Raw genomic sequence first — 23,883 nt, forward strand, 5'->3', positions numbered from 1 at the left:
AACCAGCCTTTGGAGACCGCAGCAGGGAAAACGCTGCTATGTGTTTACAATGTCACCGGCAAGTGCATTGGCGTGGCCACCAAGAGCAGTGTATTGTGGTAGCTATCCCAGTGTGCAAGTGGCTGCAGCATGCTTTTCAAATGGGGGAGTGGAGGTGGAGTGTGACAGGGAGTGTGTTGTGTGTATGTGGGGGGAGATACAGTGTGTTTTGGGGGGGAGGGCCCTCACACACACACATATATTCACAACAGCAGCATTCCACAGTAATGGTTTGCTTTGGCCCGGAGCAGAAAAGGATGCCAACTGTCAGAAACGAAGCTTTGAAAGGGGATATCCGCATGCCTACAGCCGAGTTCAAAACAATGACAAGAGTGGCCACTTGACTTCAGGGGACTATGGGATGTTTCCGGAGGCCAATCACTGCGCAGTAATGCAACACCTTGTCCACACTGATGCCCGGGCGTTTCAGCCGGGGTGCAGCAAGCTTTATGCTTCTCGTGGAGGTGGATTACCAAGAGCGCTCCAGCTGCAGGGTCCAGGCGCTCTGTGTGCCTTGCCAGTGTGGACACCTCAGGAGTTAGGGTGCCCAGGGCTGCTTTAAGGTGCTCTAACTTGCAAGTGTAGCCAAGCCCTTATAAGTAGTGGAAAATACTCAGTTTTACAACTAAGTTACACTGAATCCAACCATACAACATACTCAACGTTTAAATATTACAAAGAAGCACCTTCTACCTTTGCTCTATTTGCAAACGTGCTGCTGACGGCCATAAGAGATCTGGTGTGGCTCAAGGACAGTATGTAGTCCTAAATCTGTAACTCAGTCAGTGAGCCATAATTAAAGGTGGAATTTGACCCTATTGCAGAGGTCCTCAAAGTGTGGGGCGCAACCCCCTAGGGAGGTGTGGAGGTCCATCCAGGGGGGTGTGGCAGGGCCCCAGCCAGCCCCATAGGGGTGGGGAGGGCACATCACCTAGCTCTGCTCTGGTCCCACCTCCAGCTGCATCCTTGGCCCCATCCCCAGCATAGCTCCCCTCCCAGTCCTGCGACACTCACAGCTGCCGGCTGTGGTTTCATTCCCAGCTGGGGGCAAGGCTGGGAATGGAGCAGCACCTGGCTGTGGGCCCAGCTGCAGCTCTGCCCCCAGCCTCAGTCTGGTCCTGGCCCCCTTACTCCTGTCAGCGTTTCCCCTCTCCCCCAAGCTGTGGCCCCAGGGGGGCATGGACAGCTGTAAGGGGATGTGACCCTCAAAAGTTTGAGAACTGTTGCCCTATTGTGAAAATGATTACACAATAATGGTTTTATTCAGCTGGCTCTTGTATGAGCTGTCTAATTCATTGGCCACTGGGACTAATGAGGTAGTGGTGTTACCAACACAGAACACAACTGCTTCTCAGTTCAGGGATGGTCCCAGCATAAATGTAAGATAAATCTTACATTTATACCTGAGATATGTTTACACTAGGGTATATTTAGATAGTTTCCTGTCTGTAATGGCTGTTGTAGAGCTATATTTATACCCAAGGTTTTTCCTTTTCCAGCTTGTCTCTAAAAAGTAATCAGAACATCTCTTTTCTTTTAGGGGCAGTGTCAATACAGGCTCTGCTAGCTATGCTAAAAGGGCTTCACCTTTCTCAGGCCAAACAGCTAAAGAACTTCAGCTAGTTCCAACTGTTTTTCCCCTGTGGCTTAATTACCTTTTGCTTAGAGCTAGGATGAAAAGCAACCTACTGCTATGTTGTTCCTCAGGCAGCTGCTGAGAATGTGCATGGAGTGTCTCCGGCAGGGAGACAGTGAAATTATTTTCTCTGAATACATATTGCGTTTGTGATAACTATCACTGGGCCCAGAGGGCTGGATCTTCAAGCAACAAGACGGTGGATATGGAAAGGGCTGGCTTTGCCTCTCTCATACCCCATTGATAGGCACTGAAAGGAATCTTAAGTGAAACTTGTAGATTGCTTACCATTTCATTAACAGAGATGTAGGAACATGGGCTGCATTTAATACCTTAATAGCTATATTTTGCATAGTCCAACCCTAACCGAAGTGAAGAAGCTCATACTGCTTTGTCTGGAATGGATCAGCCCCATCTTAGATGTTTGCCAAGCACGTAGAAAAACCTAAAAATGAGGGAAACAGTCCTTCAGTGCTAAATCACCTTGTTGGCTCATCCTGTGCTAATGAAAAATGAGTTACCTTGTTTTTAGTTTGACTTTGGGTTTGAGTTATATTTTACTCCTGGGGGAATTCTGCATACCCGCAGAAAATTCCCCCCCCCCCCCCGATTACTTCAAGTCCCTGCAGCAAAGCTGTGCAGAGGGCAAGGTGGACGGGTTAGCATAGGTGCAGTTTTGGGTGGAGAATTCCCCCCCAAAGGCAAGGTATGGGGGGCACATGGGGTTACGTGCTGCTCCCCCTGCCCCATTTCTGCAAGCATAGAGTTGTCCAGCTGAAGGAGGCTACTTCTCAGCTCTGCTGACTGCAGCTGAATGCTGTCTTTTTCTAGTGCCAATTGCGCTCTCTTTCTGGGTGCTGGGAGTCTTCCTGTTTCTGTTCAACAGTGAATGCCTGTAGTGGGGCTGGGTAAGGGAAGGGGGGAGGCAAAGAAGCAGTGTGGAAGGAATGGGGGGGTGGAATAGGGCAGGGGAGGAGAATGTGGAAGTGAGGGGGGGGGAAGTGGCAGCCTGGCATGCAGCAGCAGCTGGGGCACCCCTGTTAAGCAAGCCCATCGACCCCTCACCCCGACAAGCCCTACCCCACCCACACCCAGCTCCACCTGGACCCCCGCCCCAGCACCCAGACCACCCCTGCCGAGCCCCATCTTCCCCTACCCAGACCCCCCTCACTGAGCCCCAACCACCTTCACCTGGATCCTCTGCAGTCCCATTGCCCCTGCATCCCCCAATGAGCCCCTGTGCATCCCCATCTCCCACTGAGCCGCCCACACTCAGAAACCTCTCACCCCACACCTGGATCCCCCCACACTAAGCCTCTCCATGCTTGGATCCTGCTGGGCTTTACCTGCCCACCCACACCTAGTGCAGAGGGGCAGGGCCCCAGGATGTTTTCTGGGCAGGCCCGGCCCTTGCACTGTGTTAGGGTCAGGTGCAGCCTCACTGCCGAATCCCTGTACTGGGGGAAGTGCGGACTTCAGGGTGATCTCCCACCTCAGTGCAGCCAATGGCCTATGCTCCTCACTGCCGTGCTGGAGCCCCATTTATTTACTGACAAAATTTGCAGATTTTTAAAATATTGTGTGCAGAATTGTAATTGTTTCAGAGCAGAATTCCCTCAGGAGTAATATTTCAGTGGCATCAAAACCTAAAACTAGTGTACTGAAACAGCTACAATTTCCAAGCCACTATGGCAAACGTTGGTAGGTGATCGCTTTTGTATTAGTAAGAATGGTGGCAAAGCCCATCAAAGGCAGACTTAATAATACTAGATCGCAGTATAAAATCCTTTGCAAGCTTACAGCTTTTTTTCCTCCCTCCCTCACCCAACTCACGTTTCAAAGCTTAAATGACAGGTTTAGCCTGCTACAAGTAAAACTAATGAAAAGTGTAAAACACCCTTTTTTTTTTTTCAAACAATGCTCTACAGTGTGATTTTACTGAACTAGTAGAGTGTCTGTATCCATTGCTGTAATGGATATCTTCCCTAGGGAATGACTATTTCTTCAAGCTGGAGAACACCTGCATTCTTTCTGCTGCAGGCCAAAAGCACTTTGCTACAGCATTTGCTTTTTATTTTTTTACTTGCTTTGTGAAGCCTGAGATTATTTCAAGCTCTGAGAGCTGTTGAGCTAAAATGTGGGCAAATTGCTGCATTCTGCTGCAGTGCATCTCCACCCCGCTCTTTGATTCACACAAACATCCTTCATCTCAAACTTAGTATCCATGTCCTTTATGGTAATCCTTATCTGGTAAAGAATTCCAGCTGAATGACAGCCCACCCCTGATGTCCTTTCCTGTTAGGGCTGAGGAAACTGCCATTACCTGTGTTTTACCTATTCTGGAAAGAAAAAGACAACCGGTTGACTTCCACTGCTATAATATTCACCTTTCAGAAGAAATACAAGAGGGGACTTGCATAAGCAAGAAAAGAGGGAGAGCGCTGCTTTCTAAACTGGAAGCTACTGTTTCGCAAGAGGGGGTGAAAGCTATATTTATACAGCTCATCAGACTTTCAAAGTCCACTACAGACAAATTAAGTGTCACACCACCCAACCCATCACCACCACAAGTCCCATTTAACAAATAGGGAAATTGGCACACAGAGGTGGTTATGTGACTAGTGCCAGCTGAGATTCTAAAAGCCTTTCCAGCTCCCTGCTTAAAGCGCTGGATGCAATTGCTTCTTGTACTCATCTCTGCTTGTTTGTAAGGGCTGCTAAGTAGGCAATATGGAGACTGGCTGCAGAATGGATTAGGGTTCCTCAGAATTATGATGAACAAGATGCAACGGCAAAAAGGGCTCAGATTCAGCACAAGCAATTGCTTCAGGCTCAGCTCTTTTGACCTGCTGTACTTTACCAACTGATCTCCATCTTAAACAGCAGGGCCAGAGACAGGGGTACAAAAGGTTTAATTCTTGCTTGCCGTGAGCGGGTACAGAGGTAGCCAGAAGCATGGGGGGGGTGGGGGTGAGGGGCAGAAAATCTGTCTGATAAGATTTCTATTTTGATCACCGGTCCAATTGGGCTACAAAATAAATGCAAGGGCTGTTCTTTGCATATTTAGGGAACATCAGTCCTACAACGTGGCATTATAATTGAAATTCCTCCCTCCAGGCTGACATCAGCAAGTATCTGCACATGAAGAAGTTGTGGAAAATGACTGTACACCCTTCTATGTTAAGGCTGTTTGACAGAGATCATTGAAAGCTTTCTGCATTGGAGCTTTCTACATCAATTGTATTTTATCTGTATTGTGCCATTACACAGTAGCTTCAAAGGAACTCAGACTCTGCACAGCCACTATGCTCTCCAGTATCCTCAGTGTTCCTAAAATAAGTGTAAGGGAATGGGCTAAAGATATTCATTCCTACACAAGCTCTGTAATCTCTGAAACCCTTCACTAGATTGATTCCCACTGAGATAGAACCATATGTGGAGTAGATTTGGGAGCCAGGGGCGGAGTGCTTCACATGCATAGCACGATAGAGGGGTAGGGCTGGCAGTGACCTCAAAAGGTCAAGTCAAGCCCCCTGTGCTGAGACAGGACCTTCTTTGGCTAACCTATTCTTAAAACCTTCCAATGACAGGGATTCCACAATCTCCTTGGGCGCCTATTCGAGAGGCTAACTACTCTTATAGTTCAAAAGTTATTCCTAATATCTAACCTAAATCTCCCTTACTGCTGAGTAAGCCAATTACTGCTTGTCCTACTTTCAGTGGACAGAGAACTGTTGATCATAGTCCTCTTACATCCCTTAGCATATTTGGAAGACTATCCAATTAAACATGCTCAGGTTTTTTTAACCTTTCCTCAGAGGTCAAGTGTTCTAAACCTTTTATAATTTTTGTTGCCTTCTTCTAGACCAGGGGTCCCAAACTCAATTTACCTTAGGGCCAGTGCCAGTCCTCAAATCCTCCGAATGGGCCAATGTCACTCATGCCGCCCAGAACCCACCCCCAAAAACTCCACCCCCACCTGCCTAAGGCTCTGGGAGGGAGTTTGGTCTGGGGTAGGGGATTGGGGTGCAGGCTCTCAGGAGTTTGGGTGCAAAAGGGGTGAGAGGTTGGGCTCTGGGAGCGGGTGTGCCTGGGGGTGGCAGGTGGGGCCAAGGCAGAGACCGGGCCTCAAAATTGCTGGAGGCCCACAGGCCGCATTGGGGAGGCTCTCGGGCCACAGAGGGCCTGGGGGCCGGGACTTTGAGAACCCTGTTCTAGACTCTCTCCAATTTCACCACATCTTTCCTAAAGTGTGGGGCCCAGAACCGGTCACAGTACTCCTCCTGAGGCATTGCCAGTGCCAAGTCCAGCAGGACAGTTACTTCCCATCTCTTACATATGACATTCCTGTTAATATACCCCACAACGATATTAACCTTTTTCACAACTGCATCACATTGACAACTCATATTCCATTTGTGATCTACTATAACACCCAAATCCTTTTCAGCAGTACTACTGCCCAGCCAGTTATTCCCCTTTTGTAGTTGTGCATTTGACCTTTCCTTCCTAAGCATAGTACTTTGCATGTCTTTATTGACTTTCATCTTGTTGATTTCAGATCAATTTTCTAATTTGTCAAGGTCATTTTGAATTCTAATCCTGTCCTCCAAAGTGCTTGCAACCCCTCCCATCTTGGTTTTATCCACACATTTTATACATATGCGCCACTTCATTATTCAAGTCACTAATAGTACTGGACCCAGCCGTGACCCCTGCAGGAGCACATTAGATCGGGGTAGGCAAACCTTTTGGCCCGAGGGCCACATCGGGGTATGGAAATTATATGGGAGGCTTTGAATGCTCACAAAATTGGGGGTTGGGGTGCAGGAGGGGGTGAGGGCTCCGGCTGGGGCTGCGGACTCTGGGGTGGGGTCAGAAACGAGGAATTCAGGGTGTAGGAAGGGGCTCTGGGCTGGGGGGTGAGGGCTCCCACTGGGGGTGCAGGCTCAGGGGTGCAGGAGGGTGGGACTGAGGGGTTCAGAGAGCAGGAGGGGATCAGAGCTGGGGCAGGGGGTCGGGCTGCTGGAGTGGGGGTCATGGGTACAGGCTCTGGTCATGGGTGCAGGCTCTCAAGCAGCTCCCGGAAGCAGCGGCATGTCCCTCCTCCGGCTCCTACGTGGAGGCATGGCCAGGCGGCTCTGTGCGCTGCCCTGTCCGCAGGTATTACCCCTGAAGCTCCCATTGGCTGTGGTTGCCGGCCAATGGGAGCTGCAGGGACGGCGCTTAGGGCAGGGGCAGCATGCGGAGCTCCCCGGCAGCCCCATGCATAGGAACCAGAGGGGGGATATGTTACTGCTTCCAGGAGCCGCCCAGAGCCACGGCACACATGGAGAGGAGCAAGCTCTGGACCTCACTCCCCAGTAGGAGCTTGAGGGCTGGATTAAAACATCTGAAGGGCCAGATGCAGCCCCCAGGCCATAGTTTGCCCACCCCTGCACTAGATACACCCTCCCAGTTTTACAGCAAACCCTTGATAACTACTCCTGACTGTGGTCAACTATTTGTGTACCCAAATTATAGTAATTTCATCTAGATCACATTTCCCTAGTTTGCTTAAGAAAATGTCATGCAGTGACTGAAGTAAATAGGATGACATTCCATAAGGAGAAATGCAAAGTACTCCACTTAGGAAGGAACAATCAATCAGTTGTATACATACAAAATGACTATCTAAGGAGTACTGCAGAAAGGGATCTGGGGTCATAGCGGATCACAACCTAAATGAGTCAACAGTGTAACACCGTTGCAGGAAAAAAACAAAACAAAAACCATCATTCTGGGATGTATTAGCAGGAGTGTTGTAAGCAAAACACGAGAAGTAATTCTTCTGCTCTACTCTGCACTGATTATGCTTCAGCCTGAGTATTGTGGCCAGTTCTGGGTATCACATTTTAAGAAAGATGTGGACAAACTTGAGAAAGTCCAGAGAGGAACAACAAAAATGATTAAAGATTTAGAAAACATGACTTACAAGGGAACATTGAAAAAATTGGGTTTGTTGAGTCTGGAGTAGAGAAGACAGAGGAAACATAACTACATAGTTTTCCAAACACATAAAAGGTTGTTACAAGGAGGAGGGAGAAAAACAGTTCTCCTTAGCCTCTGAGGATAGGACAAGCAGCAATGAGCTTAAAGTGCAGCCAGGGTTAGGTTAGACATTAGGAAAAAGTTCCTGTCAGGATGGTTAAGCACTGGAATAAACTGGTCTAGAAAATAGTCCTGCCATAAGTGCAGGGGACTAAACTAGATAACCTCTCAAGGTCCCTTTCAGTCCTACAATTCTATGACTGTGTCAGAAGTCTTACTAAACTCAAGATTTTCACATCTACTATTTCCCTCCTATGCAGTAGGCCATGAAGGAGAGAAAAATAACAGTAGGCCAAGAACACAAAAGCAAACTCCTAGAGCTGTTTGCGTCTGAAGTGAAAGATTTTTTTGGGCAGATGAGAGGAAACTTGCCTTTCATTTTCTTCTCTTTCCTGTTGCAGTCCCTTCTTTTATTATCTGCCCCAGATAGCCCCCAATCGTGGGGTGGATTAGCAGCTTGTAGGAAGCTATCTCCCAGATGTTCTACACAAGGGTGTGGATGGGAGAGCTGGCAGCAAAGAGAGAGAGTCACAGGAGGAAGACAGTATAGTCTTGCAAGTCAGGACTCATTCTAGAAAAGTCTTGAGACACCCTTTTGTCAACACAACACCTTTTAAATGGCCTTGTGCAACTCTTGGGGACATCCTTACTCTTTAAGGACTAATGTGTTAGGACAGCAGTTCTCAAACTTTAGCAACCCACAGACCCCCATTTTGATTTTTAAAATATTTGGAGGACCCCCGCCCCCCAGGCTCCTTGCTCAGCCCCTAACCCGTCCCCTTCCCCAAGGCCATGGCCCTGCTCACTCCATTCCCCCCTCTCTCCCCCACCTTCACTTACTTTCACCAGGCTGGGCAGGAGGTTTGGGTGAAGACTGCAGGCTCTGGGCTGGGAGTTTGGGTGCGGGAGAGGGTGTGGGCTCTGAGAGGGAGTTTGGGTGCAGGCCCTGGACTGGGGCAGGGGGTTAGGGTGTGGGAAGGGGTGAGGGGTGCAGTGCTTACCTTGGGCAGCTCCCGAAAGCAACTGGCACATCCATCTGGCAGCAGCCCCGGAGGTCTCCACGCGCAGCCCCTGCCTGCAGGTACCGCCCCCACAGCTCCCATTGGCCACAGTTCCCAGTCAATGGGAGCTACGGAGTCGGTGCTTGGGCTGGAGGCAGCATATGGAAACCCCCTTCTCCCCAACGCTGAGACTGCAGGGATGTGCTGGCTGCTTCCAGGAGTGGCACAGACTCAGGGTCCCCACTTCACCCTCCCTCCCAGTGCCTCCTTCACGCCAGGGAACGTGAAGGAGGCGCTGGGAAAGGGAGGGAGAAGAGTTGATTAGGGGGACCCATGAACCCCCTGGAATACCCCCGCAGACCCCAGTTTGAGAAATGCTGTGTTAGGAGAAACACTAATCCTAAAATCCATATAGGGAGGACAGGAGCTTAGTTTTAAATGGTCTCAGCTGAAAGATCCATACTCAGAGATGCCAGATCTCAAGCCATGTAGATCATCACAACAAAGGATCTGGATAAAGTCTGCTGGCTTTTGACCCTGTAATGTTGATACAGGCTCTTTCAAAGCTAATTCTCATACACCTACACCCCACTCTCCATCTTATAAATATGCTACTTTTGATCAGGAAAAGTCTAGATGAAAAAGAAATCACAGGAGTGGGAGGCAGAATATTTCCACTGCTGAGGGTTTCATCTCAGTCACTGCACAGGGCCCTGGTAAAGATTCATTAGGTACCCAACTGCATTAATTTCACCTCCAGCATTTTATTTAAAAGTATATTTTACACACAAAAAAAATCATGTGAGAGAAAGTGAGAGGCCTTGCCGTAGTCTGAATAGATCCCACTCTTACGCTTTCAGAAGCGAATATTGCTAGTAGAAGTTTACAGTTGAAGCCACCCTGCTGCCTCTTCCAGCCAATTAAACACCCACTTGTGCTAACCCTCCTAGGTAAGCAACAACTGTATCATTACTTTTATTCATATACATACAGCACCACGCACATTACCTTTGAATAGGTCCATATTAACGCCCCAGAGACTAACACTTATAATTATGCATTATGAATTTTGAATGAAAATCATGAAGTTCAAAGCCCTTCAGCATTCATAAAAGGTCTCAAAACACCTCTGATGGTGGTATTATGCAATAGCTGATGTGGAGAAACTGAGGCTCACAGGTTAAATAATTTGCATAAGCTGTTTTAATGCACTAAAAGTGAGGAGCAGACTCAAACTCCCATCTTCCGCTCTCAAGCTAAAACTATTAGCCTAGACAATGCTTCCTCCCCTATTTAAAAAAACCCACAACCTTTTAAGTACTTGCAGCCATGGAAGTGAAAAGGTTACACACCTGTAGCTCCCCAGCGAATACACTGGGGCCAATAAGGCCAACCACCCTTTTTGCAGGCAGGTACACAGCCTTAGGTTTAGAAAAAAGTAATAGTTTGTATGATGAGTTTCCCCACATACTAAGTAAACGTGTAAGAAAAGTAAATATAGTTTGTCAGATAGACCGACCTTGAACTAGGTGACTTTAGTAGACATTAACTTATTACATTTCTCCTGGTCTCCAAGACTAACTTTGTCCCTGTGACAACTGGCAGCTGATGCAAGGATAGGGAATTGAGCCTATAAAAGTCTAGCTGAAAGGTTTGGAAAATTCATTCAGGAGTCCACCACCTTCCACGAATGCTACTAGCAATTGGCAGCCTAGCCAAAGAAGATGCAGTGTTTGAAAGTTATAGCTGTCTTACTACTTTGTGCAGCCCTACTCAGCCAGGTAAGAGCAGAAGGAAACATTTTCATTTAAATGGTCAGGCAATTACTAAGATGAAAGTTTATGTGCTTACATGCATAAAATGCTGAACAGTATTTAGAGTTAATGGCAGTGTGTGTCTCAGTTACTTCAGCAAGTGAAGGCAGCACAAGCCAGTGGTCTGAGGGCAGCAGGAACCAGAAACTCTAGAGCTATTATCTCAGTTCTAACACGGACAGTGTCAGTTTAGGCCAGTAATTTAGTGCGTCTGCCTCAGTCTCTTCACCTATGAATGAGGATGGCTACTTCCGTCCCATGAGTACTGGAGCGCCTTAGTTACTTTTGATATAGAACTTTACAAACATACCAAGCAATAAGAATGTTTCAATAAGAATGTTATAATCTGACTGCCAAATGAGGCATCTGTAAATAAGTTATTTGCTGAGACAGGTATTTGAAGTCCATTAAACGCAAGCTCGGACTAACTGTGGCAGGAAGCCACCGTTCCTTCATGACAATTGTATTTCAATCTTGTTTCAGGTACACTGTGCTTCCTTGCATCATCCAAGCTCTCAGCTAACAAGGCAAAGGAGGATGACACCTTTCTGGAGAGGGATTTCCCTCAGACCCATAGGAGCCAAATGCAGGGATGACAGTGAATGCGTCTCTATGCTATGCAGGTAACTACTCATTCCCACATGTTTAAGGGAAGGATAAAGGCACAGGAATGTTTCACACCAGTGTACAGGGGGAATTTTCACTGAATTATCCAATACTTGAGATGAAATTTATACAGTACAGAAAGAATAGCTGCAACAAGGGTTGGAACAATAGATTCAGACATTTTTCAAAATTAATTTTCTTAGTGCAAACTGCATGCAGAACCGTTCCTAGGAGTTCTATGGAGATTGGCAATGTCTTTTTTTTTTTTTTTTTACTCTGCGCTACAAAGATTATATATTTTCTAATAAAGATATTGCAATTTAGAAGTGCTGGGCCCAGGATATTAGAGAGACAAGGGGGGGTGAGGTAATATCTTTTATTGGCCCAACTTCTGATGGTGAAAGACAAGCTTTTGAGCTACACGGGGCTCTTCTTCAGGACTGGGAAAGGTACTCAGTGGCACAGCTAAATACAAAGTGGAACAGATTGTTTAGCATAAGTAGTTAACACATTCTAAGGGACGATTCTTGCAGGACAGACTTAAGTGATGACTGCTTTTTAGCTTTAAAAATCAATCCCCCTTCAAGCAGGTGGTGTCATTAAAAAGCAGTATCTCACAATAAAGGATAGATTTTAATTTAGATGAGATGGATAAGGAGCTCAGAAGTCTGAATGTGAATTAGTCTACACTACTAGACCCAAACAGAACAGGGCCTCTCTGCTGCCCTCCCTTTCCCATTTCCGCCAACTACGTCTAAACAAAGACACCAAAAACCAAACTACTACTAAATAACTGAAGACAGACTCCTATGGGAGAGCCCAGGGTGGTGGCAATATGCCCAGCACCCTACACCCCCAATCTAGGAAGAGATGGGTATAGTGCTTTGGCAGTGCACACTGCATTCACAGTGGGAAGTGAATAGAAAGGATATCTTTCAGTAGATAATAGAAGTCAAATTGTTATTTTAGATGCATTTGTGACAGGTTGTTTTAGACTACAGTTTAACAAAACTGGTATGTTACCCCTCAGCCTTTCAGAGACGCAAGAGCAGGTACAGAAAGATGCATATAGCAATAAAAAGGGATTTCCACTACGCAGTAAGGCATTCAGCATTATCAGGGGTGTAGTCAAAGGACAGGCAGGTGTTCTTGAGCCAGTGTGCAAAGCAATAAAGCAAAGCCACCAAGCAAGGCAAACCAAACCTTGTGCATTTCATCTGCCGAGGAACTGATTTCAGGTCATCACTTTTTACAATACATTTTTGAAAGAAGACTGCCCTAGAAATCAAACAATCCCTCCCTGCCAGTGTGTGTCACCGATAGCATCATTATTCCCTAAAACGTGCTTTCAGGATGTGCTGAAGTAAGATTTGAGAACTACTGAAAGAGTACACACCAGATTTACTTTAAATTCTAGTTACAGAGAGAGCTAAACCAAATGAACCATGCTATGTGCATGTGTACACTGGGCTGAGACCTACATAACTACGTCAGCCCAGGCCTTTAATGATTAATACTATGTCCTTTTTTGCAGGAAGACTCGCTGTTCCCTAAGAATTTCCCGTGAGTGAGCTGTCACTAAGGAGAAGAAAATATTGTTACCTCTTACAACGTTCAACCTTATATATAAAATATTTATTAACTATTCTTAAGTTAGGACACTTTGAATTATGCAATAGCATATATTTAGTATTTTTCAGAAAAACGTGATATATGAAATGATGTAGGGCATTTCATGAAAGTTGAAAGCATGCACTGGTCTAGACTGCACCTTCTGATGACAAGCTCAATAAAAGACCTTGCATCTTAGTAGCTTTTTTTTTTTTAAAAAAAATTGTTCACATTTTATGTTTTTCTATATGATAAACAAAGATTTGTATTTAGCAAACAGACTTGCTCTGTCTTGTGTCTAATGAACAAAAAGTCACAGTGGAGGGTGCAAGCTGGGGAGGCATTCCCGAAAGAGCGGGGGCAGGCAAACTTTTTGGCTTGAGAGCCACAATCGGGTTTCCGAAATTGTATGGAGGGCCGGTTAGGGGAGGCTGTGCCTCCTCAAACAGCCAGGCATGACCCAGCCCCTGCCCGCTATCCAACCCCACCACCCCTCCCTGTCCCCTAACCACCCCCGCTGGCCCATCCAACCCCTCCTCTCACTCCTGACTGCCCCCCGCAGGACTCCTGCCCCATCCAATTACCCCTTCTCCCTGACCTCCCCTGGAACCCCTGCCCCTGACTGCCCCCCGCCACCCCATTCAACCCCCCCCTTCCTGATTGCCCCCCAGGTCCCTGCCCCCCAGGTCCCTGCCCCCCTTCAACCCCGCTGTTCCCTACCCTCTGACCACCCCGACCCCTATCCACACCTCCCTGCCCCCTGACCACCACTCCTAACTCCCCTGCCCTCTATCCAACCCCTCTGCTCTCTGCCCCATTACTGCATGGCCTGGAGCACCCGTGGCTGGCGGTGCGACAGCTGCGCCGCCCAGAGCACCGTGCTGCCCGGCTGGAGCCAGCCATGCCACTGCACGGCACAGAGTACCAGGTCAGCCTGCGGCTCTCCAGCTGCGCTGCCCGGCAAGAGCTCGCAGCCCCACCCCCGCCCAGAGCATTGCGCCAGCAGTGCAGTGAGCTGAGGCTGCGGGGGAGGGGCTGGGAGCTAGCCTCCCAGGCCAGGATCTCAGGGGCTGGGCAGGAGGGTCCTGCAGGCCAGATGTGTCCCCCGGGCCGTAGTTTGCCCACCTCTGCGAACGTGTTAATGTGCAGCTGGACTATGGACATTTTACCCTTTGGCCTGGTGAGCGAATAAACCAAATCATCTCTCCTCCCACTGATACCAGCCAACAGTTCACAGGCAAGCAGCCCTTCTGAGAAAGGGAACAGAGTGAGCAATCTTATTAAACAAGAACCTCAAAACAGCAGATTCCTTCAATACTCCAGTGTTCCCCACCGTATTTGGAAGAAAACAAACCTATTGCTGCCAAACTGCTCAAATCAAGTAAGAGCAAGTTTAACTGAGTAACTATTTCAGGTTTGATCAGATTAATTTTAAGTATTTCAGTGACTATCACGTTTGCATACTAATCAACAGGGCTGAAAGAAACAAGATCACTTCCACTGAATCAAGTGAAATATCAAAATAAGTCTCGTGCCACCTGCATAACAGATACTCTTCTCCCTTGTCATGCATGGCAACAGGTAGATATTGCGAGGGCGTGAGGACCCCAGAGAACTGAGTTGGAAGATGGAATACCCCTGAGGAGGAACCCTACACAAGATGCAAGCACAGTGTTTATAAAGTTTAATACAGAAAATCTATTTGATATTTATTAAACTTAGTTTCTCCAGTTACAGTTTTGCATTGTACAAAGCATTTTAATGACACAGTAGTTAAAAAGATCTTTACAAATTGAAATGTGATACCCTTTTCTCCAAATATTTTAATTGCCATAAATTTGTTTAAAAATACACATTAAACGCATGTTTCAGACACTAAACTTTCTATAATCTCAATACCACAAAATACATTGAATATACTATACAGATGTGGAAAAATCTAGTTAGTATATAATACTTTGCTCACCATTAACAGCTTTATTACGTGAAATGCACATACTGACTTAGAAATCCTAATTTTGAGCCTCAAAGTACCCTTTGAAATTTCATATGTATTGCAACAAATAAAATCACAGTTTTTTTGTTTTTTTGTAAGTTTTGGTTGAAGACCGATGCCTAGAAACAAAATGTAAGACATGGACTTGTCATGTACAAAGCATAGGATAGAGACATCCCGTCATTAACAGTACCTTTCTGCATGATTAACAAGGGCTTTGAAGTGGTAGGTTAAAAGTTACCCTCCCCTGCCCTACCCAACCCTCCTCAAAAGAAAACACAACCCTTCTTCACCAAATAATAATAATTTCAAATAAGATAAAGGATCTTTAATAAATATATAAGCACTTTATCCTCCATATACAAAATTTCTTCAAACCATTTAAAAGGGGGACAAGATACAGACGTCAGTCACTGTGCTTGAAAAAGTCATGTCTGGTCCTTGTAGTTGAACTTTCAGATATTTAATGCCAATGCAGCCAACAAATATGGGCTACAATACTTGTGTACCTAACTGCATGATTTCCTACGGTTATATCTAAAAAATTCAAGACCGGGAACATTTCATTCCAATTTGCCAGTATTGACTCCATTAATAAATATGGAGTTACATCAATTGGAATGGATGCGTTTCTGTTAAGTTTCCAGATGGAATTAAAGCAGGTAAAAAAAGTTTACATGTGGATAGCCTATATAAACTATCCTGAAGCAGCACTTCAAACTGCTCAACATAGTGTATTCAATTTAATCTCAGCTGAATATTGGAATAGAGAAAGAGCTAATGCTGTCATTCTCTAAGACTGTTCTATGAACTGGCCAGGCTCATTGCTCTAGCATCCTCAATAATTTTCACTATGAGACAAGAATCTAGTTTTATTTTTATAGCTACCCCCGCTCTTTCCTCCTAACACTGCTATGTTTAAATGGCATCACAGACAAAACTCCTTAAAAAATAATGTGATTTGACATGATTCTTTTTGTACTTCCATCTCCAGGAAATCAGTCCTCTTAGAATAGTCTGTGTTTGTCTAACAGAGTTGCTTAGCAAAAGCTTTGGCGCCTCTTTGTTTAAAGATATCTAAGATTAGCTTTGTGTTGGAAATATACAGCTTTCCATAATACTGATTCACTAGACCTAAAGTAATTCAATCCTCAACCTAAATATTTATGAAATATTTGTTAGGGCGCTAACCAATGATTTGGAAGTTACTTGCTCCCCAATGGGTAAATTAATTCAAACTTGACTTGCTCAGGCCCTTCTGTAACTGTTTTAATATAAACACTGCAATGACAGTAAATTTTTCTGCTAGGGTAAACAAAATATTAAATAAAGCAAAGGTAGTCTCTTTCTACTAGTTTGGCAAAACTACATAGTTGCATGCCTAAGGATTTATTTCACTTGCCCCAGGCAAGTATGAAATTATATTCATAAAGTACTGACTCTCTATATGTTGGGGTCATTCATAAATACATTTTAGGGTGTTTTTTTTTTTAAATCACAGCAATCAAGCCTCAGCAATCTAAAAGAATATACATTGCACTCCTGTATAATATCAAGATTCATCACCAGTAAGATGGTGATTCAGCACTCAGTTTAATAAATAATATATCAATATAATCAGTTGCACTATAATCTAAAAACAAGTATAACATACTTTGGACAGACTGAGTTCATATATATATATATATATATACATATATATACACACACATATATATTAAAGACACATACAATACAAATTGCATACTGCCGTCAAAGACAAAAAAGAGCCATCCAATGTGCTCTAATATTTCAAATCAAAATAAATCATGGGTTATTTTGTTCTGGTGTCCTGTAGGCTCATTTACAATTATAAATGATGCAACTTGTCATTTCGGAATCTGAAAATTTGACCGCAAATTCAAAATAGTTTTCATGTCTGAGCAAGCCTAGTCTGATTATTAAGCCTTTTTTAAATTTTTTTTAAAAAAAGGTTCACCACTGGGAGGACTGGGGTGGGTGTGGAGGGATGAATAAAAACTACAACACTGATGTTTGTTAAAATATAACCATATAGGGAACCCTTAGTATCAGGAGTTAAGGATTCCTTCATGGTAAGACACTGTGCAACTTGCATTAGCACTCAAATGACATGCGTTTCCCACATTACTGCTTAAAGGTTAAAAAAGGACAGGTTTTGTTAGCCTGCATTTTGACAGAGAGATGGACGCTTATGAGCGATTTTCATTTTGTTTTAGCTACTCTATCAGGCAAAATAAAATTCTCTCTCTCTCTGAAGCAGTGGGTAAATCTCAAGTTAGATATGCTTTTGGAGTTGTCAAACTGAGTTTAATCCATTTGAAATGGCCTAAGTCGATGGAGGAGTTTGTTTTTTTAACAAGACCTGTGTATATGTCTTACACAGATAGAAAACCTGGGACAATACTCCAGAAGGATTTCACCAGAACGTATACTATTTAGGCAGGCCTCTACCTGCCAGTTCAGGTCCCCATTTTGACAGACTGTAAAGAGTCTTCTAGATTTTTTTAGACAAACATTTAGAATCCATTGGTCTGGAGCTAAGGAATACACTAAACTGGTCTCTTGAAAAATATACCACGCAAAGATACTGATGAGACTCTAGTTAAGAAAAAATAATATTCCCAGAGATGAGACCATTACTACTGCCTACATCAACGGTAACGGTGCACATAACGGAGCAAGCTAGAAACAGCCATGCCGGCTACTGCAGCCTCATACAAAAATAAAATTAAAAAAAAAAAATACAAACAATGCAGCTTCTAAGAAGGTATTTTTATATAGCGTCAAAAGTGTGCTAGGCACTTTAGAGTATTACAAAGGAAAAAGAGTTGACAGTGTCCCATTAACCAAGATGCACAGTTTGAGAGTAAAGAAAGTTCCATCTCTAATAGCGAACACAGAGAAACTAACTTACATTGTGATTCAAATAAAAAGAGTACTCAAACAGACCTGAATGTAGGCTGAAGTATAATGGGGAAAGTCATAGGTTGAATGTCTCCATTTGTATGTAGCAAACTTTTCTGGAAGTACAAATAATGTTGGAACACATAGGAAGCTCTACGAATATGCAGCTACAGTTTAGTCAAGTTACTAATTTGCAAAACTTTTTAACTCTTAAAGCCCATAGGACATACTGCAGTACTAAGTAGCGTAGAATTCTATTCCTTCTTTTGAGGTTGCCATCATTTTGGCACTTACACAACTACACACAAATTTAGTGCAATAATTTTTCTGAACATGCACGTTCACATCTGGTACAGAATAAGGGGGCAATGGGAAATAAAAACAAAGCAGCATTCCATAATACCACTCTAAATGGTTCAGAGTTTGACTCTTTAAAAGGAGACCACTGTAACAGGAAGTCAGTTTCTATGACACACACTAGGATGTTGAAAAAGAAATGGAATTTTACCAAAAGTACTGCAGAAGACCAACTCCATACAGTATACATGGTCCTGCTGTAAAACTTCATCTTGTAAACAGTTCATAAAATCTTCATCTAAAAGTAAGGCATAAGGCACACCAGACATGATGGGGCACTAAGCAATATTGAAAGAAATATAATTTTTAACCTTTTACTCAGACAACAACCACCTTATGTGGAAAGGTACTTTGGATTACAACTTCTTAAAAGCAGCCACTTGGAACTCAATGCAGGATTCTTGTTGTACCAACATACTTCTAAAGTGAATATTCTGCTCCCCTAAAACATCTAACATTAACGGGGGCCTCCATTAACATGGGGCTAAACAGAAGTTTTAAATAAATTCTACATCAGAACAGTTTCACAATGTCCCTGTGAAAGATGTGCTCTGCACCTCACAATGGCCATTATCACGTGATATCGTCCATCAATTAGCAGACCCCAAAAAGGAAAAGATGGATCTTTTTATCACTTTTTATGATTTTTGGTTTCCCAGTCAATGGAAATGATACAAACAGCTCTAATAGGAATTATTTATCTGTTCTTTCAACTGTTCAGTTGGCTGCTTCAGTAAGCGTCAAATAACGACAAACAAGGAGACAAAACTTGTTTTAAATGGAGATATAAAAAAAGCACAAGATTGTCCATTTATGAAACATTTCCAGTATGCACCTATCAGAGACTGAAGCTCATTCTCACACCACTTCCATATTGCATTAAATGCAAGTTTACTGTAATGTTTTGTGATTGCTATAGTGTTAACCAAGTGTTCTGAAATTGTATTGAAAAAACAATCCAAGTTAGACATAACTAAATATCTTTCCATATACATCTCTTATATTTTCATTTAAACTGAAATATCTTAATGTGTAGAAGAATATCTCTGGAACTTTTCTCAAAATTTAGTACAAATTCTGCAATAATAAAACTGTACTTATTGAAGATTTGAGTCATAGGCATTAGGCATGAAAACCATGGTGTCCCTACACTTTAGAACCTAACAACCCTTATTTTCTTTTACAAGCACCACCACCACAAGACATTACAGAGTAACAAGCTCACGCAGTACTTAAATAAAGTGTCTACATTTAATCTCCGCTAAGTACTTGATGGGTAAGTTTATAGGAAAAAATAGCTAAGTCTTAAAAGAGCCCATAACTGGGCTTTGTAAAAATTTTTAAAAACAAATGAAAATAAATAGGATTTAAAACTGATTAGTTATGTATTATTGACTGGAATTCCAATCTCAATGCAGAGCAGTGAAGCCATATCTTAATATGTAGCCAATTTTAAAATATTTAAATAACTTAAAAATGAGAATACTGAAGAAGTCCATTAACATGATGTGGTTTGGGGTTAAACACACAGAGGAGGATGGGAGAGGTGAAAGCATTCCTTGCTTTTAGTGTCAACTAAGCAATGTGTTATGGCAGTCTTCCTTATTGACATGACACAGTGTTGTGGAGAAAATCAGAGGCAGCAAGAAAAGTGTGTTCTACTTTTGATTCCTTCAGTTCAAGATATCACTTAGCATCCAGACGCAACCAATGTAATCCCTGTCGGGTGTAACGCACTAGGTCTGTCATGATGCTCGAATTAAAGATCAGAGGGCCCATAACTTTATCCAGTTCAGCAAAGAACTCTAGAATGACACAAGAAAACAAATCAAACTATGCACACACACTCACATTGACTTCCCTTTGGAGAATGTGGTACTGAGGAGGAATCCACCTATGACATACTAACAAATATTACACATCTCTCACAGACAACACCAGGGGAGAGAGAAGAGGTGGAAAGAGGTGAAAATGGTACAGGAATGAAAGGGAAAAAAGGTTTCTTTCCATTTATTGTTTTAGAGACAATTTCCAATAGAAAACTAAACATTTTTGCAATAAAATGATTGATAGGAACAGATGGAAAAGGGTTTGCACTGAAGTTAAACAGTCTCAGAAGTGGTGAGTTCCCTCTCAGACAAATTCGCATATTCATTAAATACATTTTTAGAAATGGAAATCTGAGTCCATCATTGTAAACTGTAAGTTACATCAAGTCCCAAAAATTATATCTGGCTATATATTGCCAGTGTGAGGCTTATTTATACCATTCAGAATCAAGAACATAGGAGAAGTCTGAGATATTACTGAAATTCTAAGGCACTAATAATCCATCTTTCCCTACAGCAAAACACCAACTGACAAAACATCCCTGGTGTACTATTAGCAGATTCTCTCAATGTGAAAGATCTATTAGCATTTATGGCACAATTCAGTACATTTCATTTTACAGTCAGATTCTGCCAAGTCTTACCTCTTTGCTCTTTAGAAAGCTGTTCAGCTTGGTCCCAAATTTCAGTGGCATAGAGAAAGTTGGATGTAACCTGGACATAGCTGGCTGCCATCTGGTGGATTCTCTGTGGAATAGTCACAGAAGAACTGCTCCCTGAAGGGTTGGTTGCCCCCGAAGAGTAATTCCCTGAATTCCCTGGAGATAGCTTCGGAGATACCGGAGATGGCATACCAACAGGTTTGCTAGTTTTAAAAAAAAAAAAAAAAAGGCAAGCAAGATTTTTAAAATACAAAATGTAAATATATATATATATATATATATATATATTCTGACACATCAGGCTGCATAATGTATTAATCTAGAATTATAATAGTTTGTACTTCTATAGGACCTTCCATCCTTGGATCTCTCTTTACCTACATTTAAGTAAAGAAACCAAGAAGTTTAAGTGACTTGTCCAAGGTCACATGAAATCTGCATCAGAGCTGGGAACAGCATCCAAGGCTTTGAGTTCTGTGGTTTAATCTTATGACCAAACTTCCTCACCATTTAATTTCATCATTTTATAGAGGAATGTTTAATAAATGTAAGTTAAGGAATGCACTTAAAAGAAACCTCTGAAAAAAATCAGAACCCCAAGAAAGGGCTATATTGCCATACATGTTAGATTTTCAAATTTTTAATAGGTTGAGAAATTTCAAATTTTAGAAGGTTACTTCAGATTTATATGTTCTCTGACTACACAGAACACAGATCAATACATCTAAATACTACTCCGAGGGTTTAAACAATACAAGCAAATTGCTCCCTATGTTTTCCCATGGAGTTATTGTGTTTTGAATATATTATTGCAAGCTCAAATGGTTCCAGGCCAGGCATTTTAGGAAGTCTATTGTCCTCTTAATGCTGGGTGTGTGTGTACGTGTGTGTACGTGTGTGTGTGTGTACAGAACCCATTAAAATTAGAGTTGTGTATTAATTCCATACAGGAGGCTACTGCAGTAAGGAGTTATTTAAAATCACGCTTGGAGTGCTTTCAAGGACAGAAGTGTTTTAAAACATTTATCTGAACAATTAAATGAACACATTTAACAGTTCATCCGACACATAGCTGAAGCCTGGATCCTTGCAACAGTACAACTGGCTAATGGGACTTCAGATAAAATTATATAACATGAGTAAACAGTGACTTTATAAACCTTGCATAGGCACTTTATTGTACATAAATTGAGATATAGGAAATAGTTTTCACTTTAATTGTTGAGAGTTTGGTTCTCACAGGAAAGATATCTAGCTAGTTTATCAATCAACCACTGAATTCAGCTCCTGCAGATTATTTTCTTCCATTCCCTGTCCCCACAAGATTTAAAATGTCTAAATCAAGAAGGAAAGTAGTTAAATGTACAAGTTACAAAGCTGCTTACCTTCCCATGCCAGGTGACGGTGCTTGAGAGTTATTATAGGAATTCTGTTTGAGAAAAATAAGTTTGCGGGGTGATTTCCAAGGGCATGTTAATTGCTTATTAAAACAGGTTTTTACAAATGGATATATTTCTTTGTGCCAAGCAAAAGTCTGAACCAGTATGGGAGAATCAAAGCACTTTAAATTTGGACAAAATATTCCATTTTACTGCTGACAAACTAAGGCACCAAGAATTCAAGCGATCTGTCTATGGTACATAGCAAGCCAGAAAGAGAGCTGGGATTAGAACTCAGGTCTCCTACTTAATTCCTTCCACTAACCGCTAGACTATTGCCTCTGGTGGCAAGTTTCATATTTTTTCCAATCTTCACCTTTTAACAGCAATGTGAAAGCTGTTAACACTGGCATTGAGCAATTAGACTCTTTCCTCAAAAGACAGAAATTATATTAGCATGCTCTTCTCTTTTTAAAGCTAGGATTTCCAAAGAAGCCTACGAGCTTCCAAATAAGATGCCTAATTCCTATTGGCTCCTTGGAAAATCCCAGCCTAAATTCAGATTAAGCAATCTCATCCGAGTTTTAAATGCCCTGACCAAGTACCTCATCTGGAACAACCTAGATTCAAATAAGTGAGTAAAAGGAGGCTTTTTTCCAGCCTCTGGTAGGAGGCTTAAACCTGATCTAGATTTAAAACAGGTTTTTACTGAAAATTCTAGAAAGTCTCATGGAAGTATATGAAAAAGTTCAGGCAAGCTGGCTAAGAGCACTGTCTTCGGAACTTTGGTAAAGCTGTTAGATGAGCTAAAAATTATTTACTCAAAACACCAACTTCTGCAAATGTTGGAGAGCTGCAGTCATAAAATGTACCACTAGAAACAGAATTCCCTTAAGATCATACATGAAAGTGAAGGTTCAACTTTGTAATGTCTGCAGCCAGGAAGATGTACTTTTTATCCTCTCTAAAGAATAAACAATTCAGCAGATTTCAAAGCAGACAAAAGCTAGCTGAAATTATTATAAATGGAAAACTATTACACTAAGACGAGTAGGGTTATGACAACATTGTGGTCATGCTGCAGTAACAAAAAGTTCTAAAACACTGAACATGAGTTTACTTTAAGGGCCACATTTCCAGATAGGGGCATATCAAAGTACACGTGTAAGAGAAATCAGGAGAGTACCTTGGAATTTCCTTTTTTTTCCTTTTTTTTTTTTAGAACTCTCTCAGTAATATAGTAACTTTTTACCTTTAGATGTTCTGTCAGTGTTTTAGAGTATTTCAATGCACTCTCCTTCTTCAGCTTGAAAAGCCTTAAATATAACAGGGACTGGCATCGAAGACTGGGCAAAAAAAATGGCAACACGTTTAACAATGAGTGTGTGCTTACACAGTTCAATAATGCAAGTAAACAGCTAGCAGCTGTGTGTTTTTCTAACACTCTCTGAGGTATGGAGTTGTAGTTTTGCCATCAATAGTAACAATGTTTAATTAGCCAGGGAAACTAAAGATAGTCTAAGCTTGAGCACAAGACTTCAGATATACACTTTTCACTGTCTTTACTTACATAACCAGAGTCTTGCTCACTGAATTGAGAATATAACTCTAAATCATCTCCTAGACTAGCAAATAAATTAAGCCCATTACACCAGGTTGTGCTGATACAACATGCAGAGTCTGACATCATATTTCCACCCCTCACACAACATCAAACTGATTCCTGTCTTCTCTGCACTCAGGAGCCTGAAGAATTTGGAGTGTTAGTAAGGTGATTTGTTGACATATACCCCAAGCTAACTAATCAGTAGGTGGGCACAAGATCTTTGGGCTCCCCATGTCTTCTACTGCTGCTTCTTTCAACCCTACGGATCAGCGTGCAGTTCAGTGTCAAGGCCACCTTTACAAAGCAGAGGCTAAAATCAGTGCTATAGCACC

General features: G+C 42.8%; 2 protein-coding genes across 10 annotated transcripts in view; one reads left to right on the forward strand and one right to left on the reverse strand.

Annotated features, from left to right (window-relative positions):
- Nucleotides 1–10,348: 10,348 nt before the first annotated feature.
- On the forward strand, nucleotides 10,349–14,821 carry LEAP2 (liver enriched antimicrobial peptide 2). Its single transcript, XM_073355684.2, has 4 exons — nucleotides 10,349–10,547; nucleotides 11,064–11,203; nucleotides 12,721–12,749; nucleotides 14,379–14,821. The coding sequence occupies exons 1-4, from the start codon at nucleotides 10,491–10,493 to the stop codon at nucleotides 14,414–14,416; spliced, it is 264 nt and encodes an 87-aa protein (XP_073211785.1). The 5' UTR covers nucleotides 10,349–10,490; the 3' UTR covers nucleotides 14,417–14,821.
- AFF4 (ALF transcription elongation factor 4) overlaps nucleotides 14,467–23,883 on the reverse strand; it is a 74,301-nt gene continuing 64,884 nt past the window's right edge. For all 9 annotated transcript variants that reach the window (XM_078854009.1, XM_078854008.1, XM_078854006.1 and 6 more), the window contains 4 exons: nucleotides 23,198–23,291; nucleotides 21,952–21,995; nucleotides 20,549–20,769; nucleotides 14,467–19,880 (listed from right to left, as the gene is read on the reverse strand). In XM_078854009.1, coding sequence (XP_078710135.1) covers nucleotides 19,762–19,880; nucleotides 20,549–20,769; nucleotides 21,952–21,995; nucleotides 23,198–23,291 — 478 coding nt within the window. In that variant the 3' untranslated portion in view covers nucleotides 14,467–19,761. The remainder of the gene's footprint in view (nucleotides 19,881–20,548; nucleotides 20,770–21,951; nucleotides 21,996–23,197; nucleotides 23,292–23,883) is intronic.

The sequence above is a fragment of the Lepidochelys kempii genome, chromosome 8 (assembly GCF_965140285.1).
Source record: "Lepidochelys kempii isolate rLepKem1 chromosome 8, rLepKem1.hap1, whole genome shotgun sequence".
In the NCBI taxonomy this organism is placed as follows: domain Eukaryota; kingdom Metazoa; phylum Chordata; order Testudines; family Cheloniidae; genus Lepidochelys; species Lepidochelys kempii.

Coding starts and splice junctions, on each gene's coding strand:
- LEAP2 (XM_073355684.2), top strand. CDS start 10,491: ATGCAGTGTTTGAAAGTTATAGCTGTCTTACTACTTTGTGCAGCCCTA. Junction 10,548..11,063: donor GTGCAGCCCTACTCAGCCAG/GTAAGAGCAGAA, acceptor ATCTTGTTTCAG/GTACACTGTGCTTCCTTGCA. Junction 11,204..12,720: donor TGCGTCTCTATGCTATGCAG/GTAACTACTCAT, acceptor CCTTTTTTGCAG/GAAGACTCGCTGTTCCCTAA.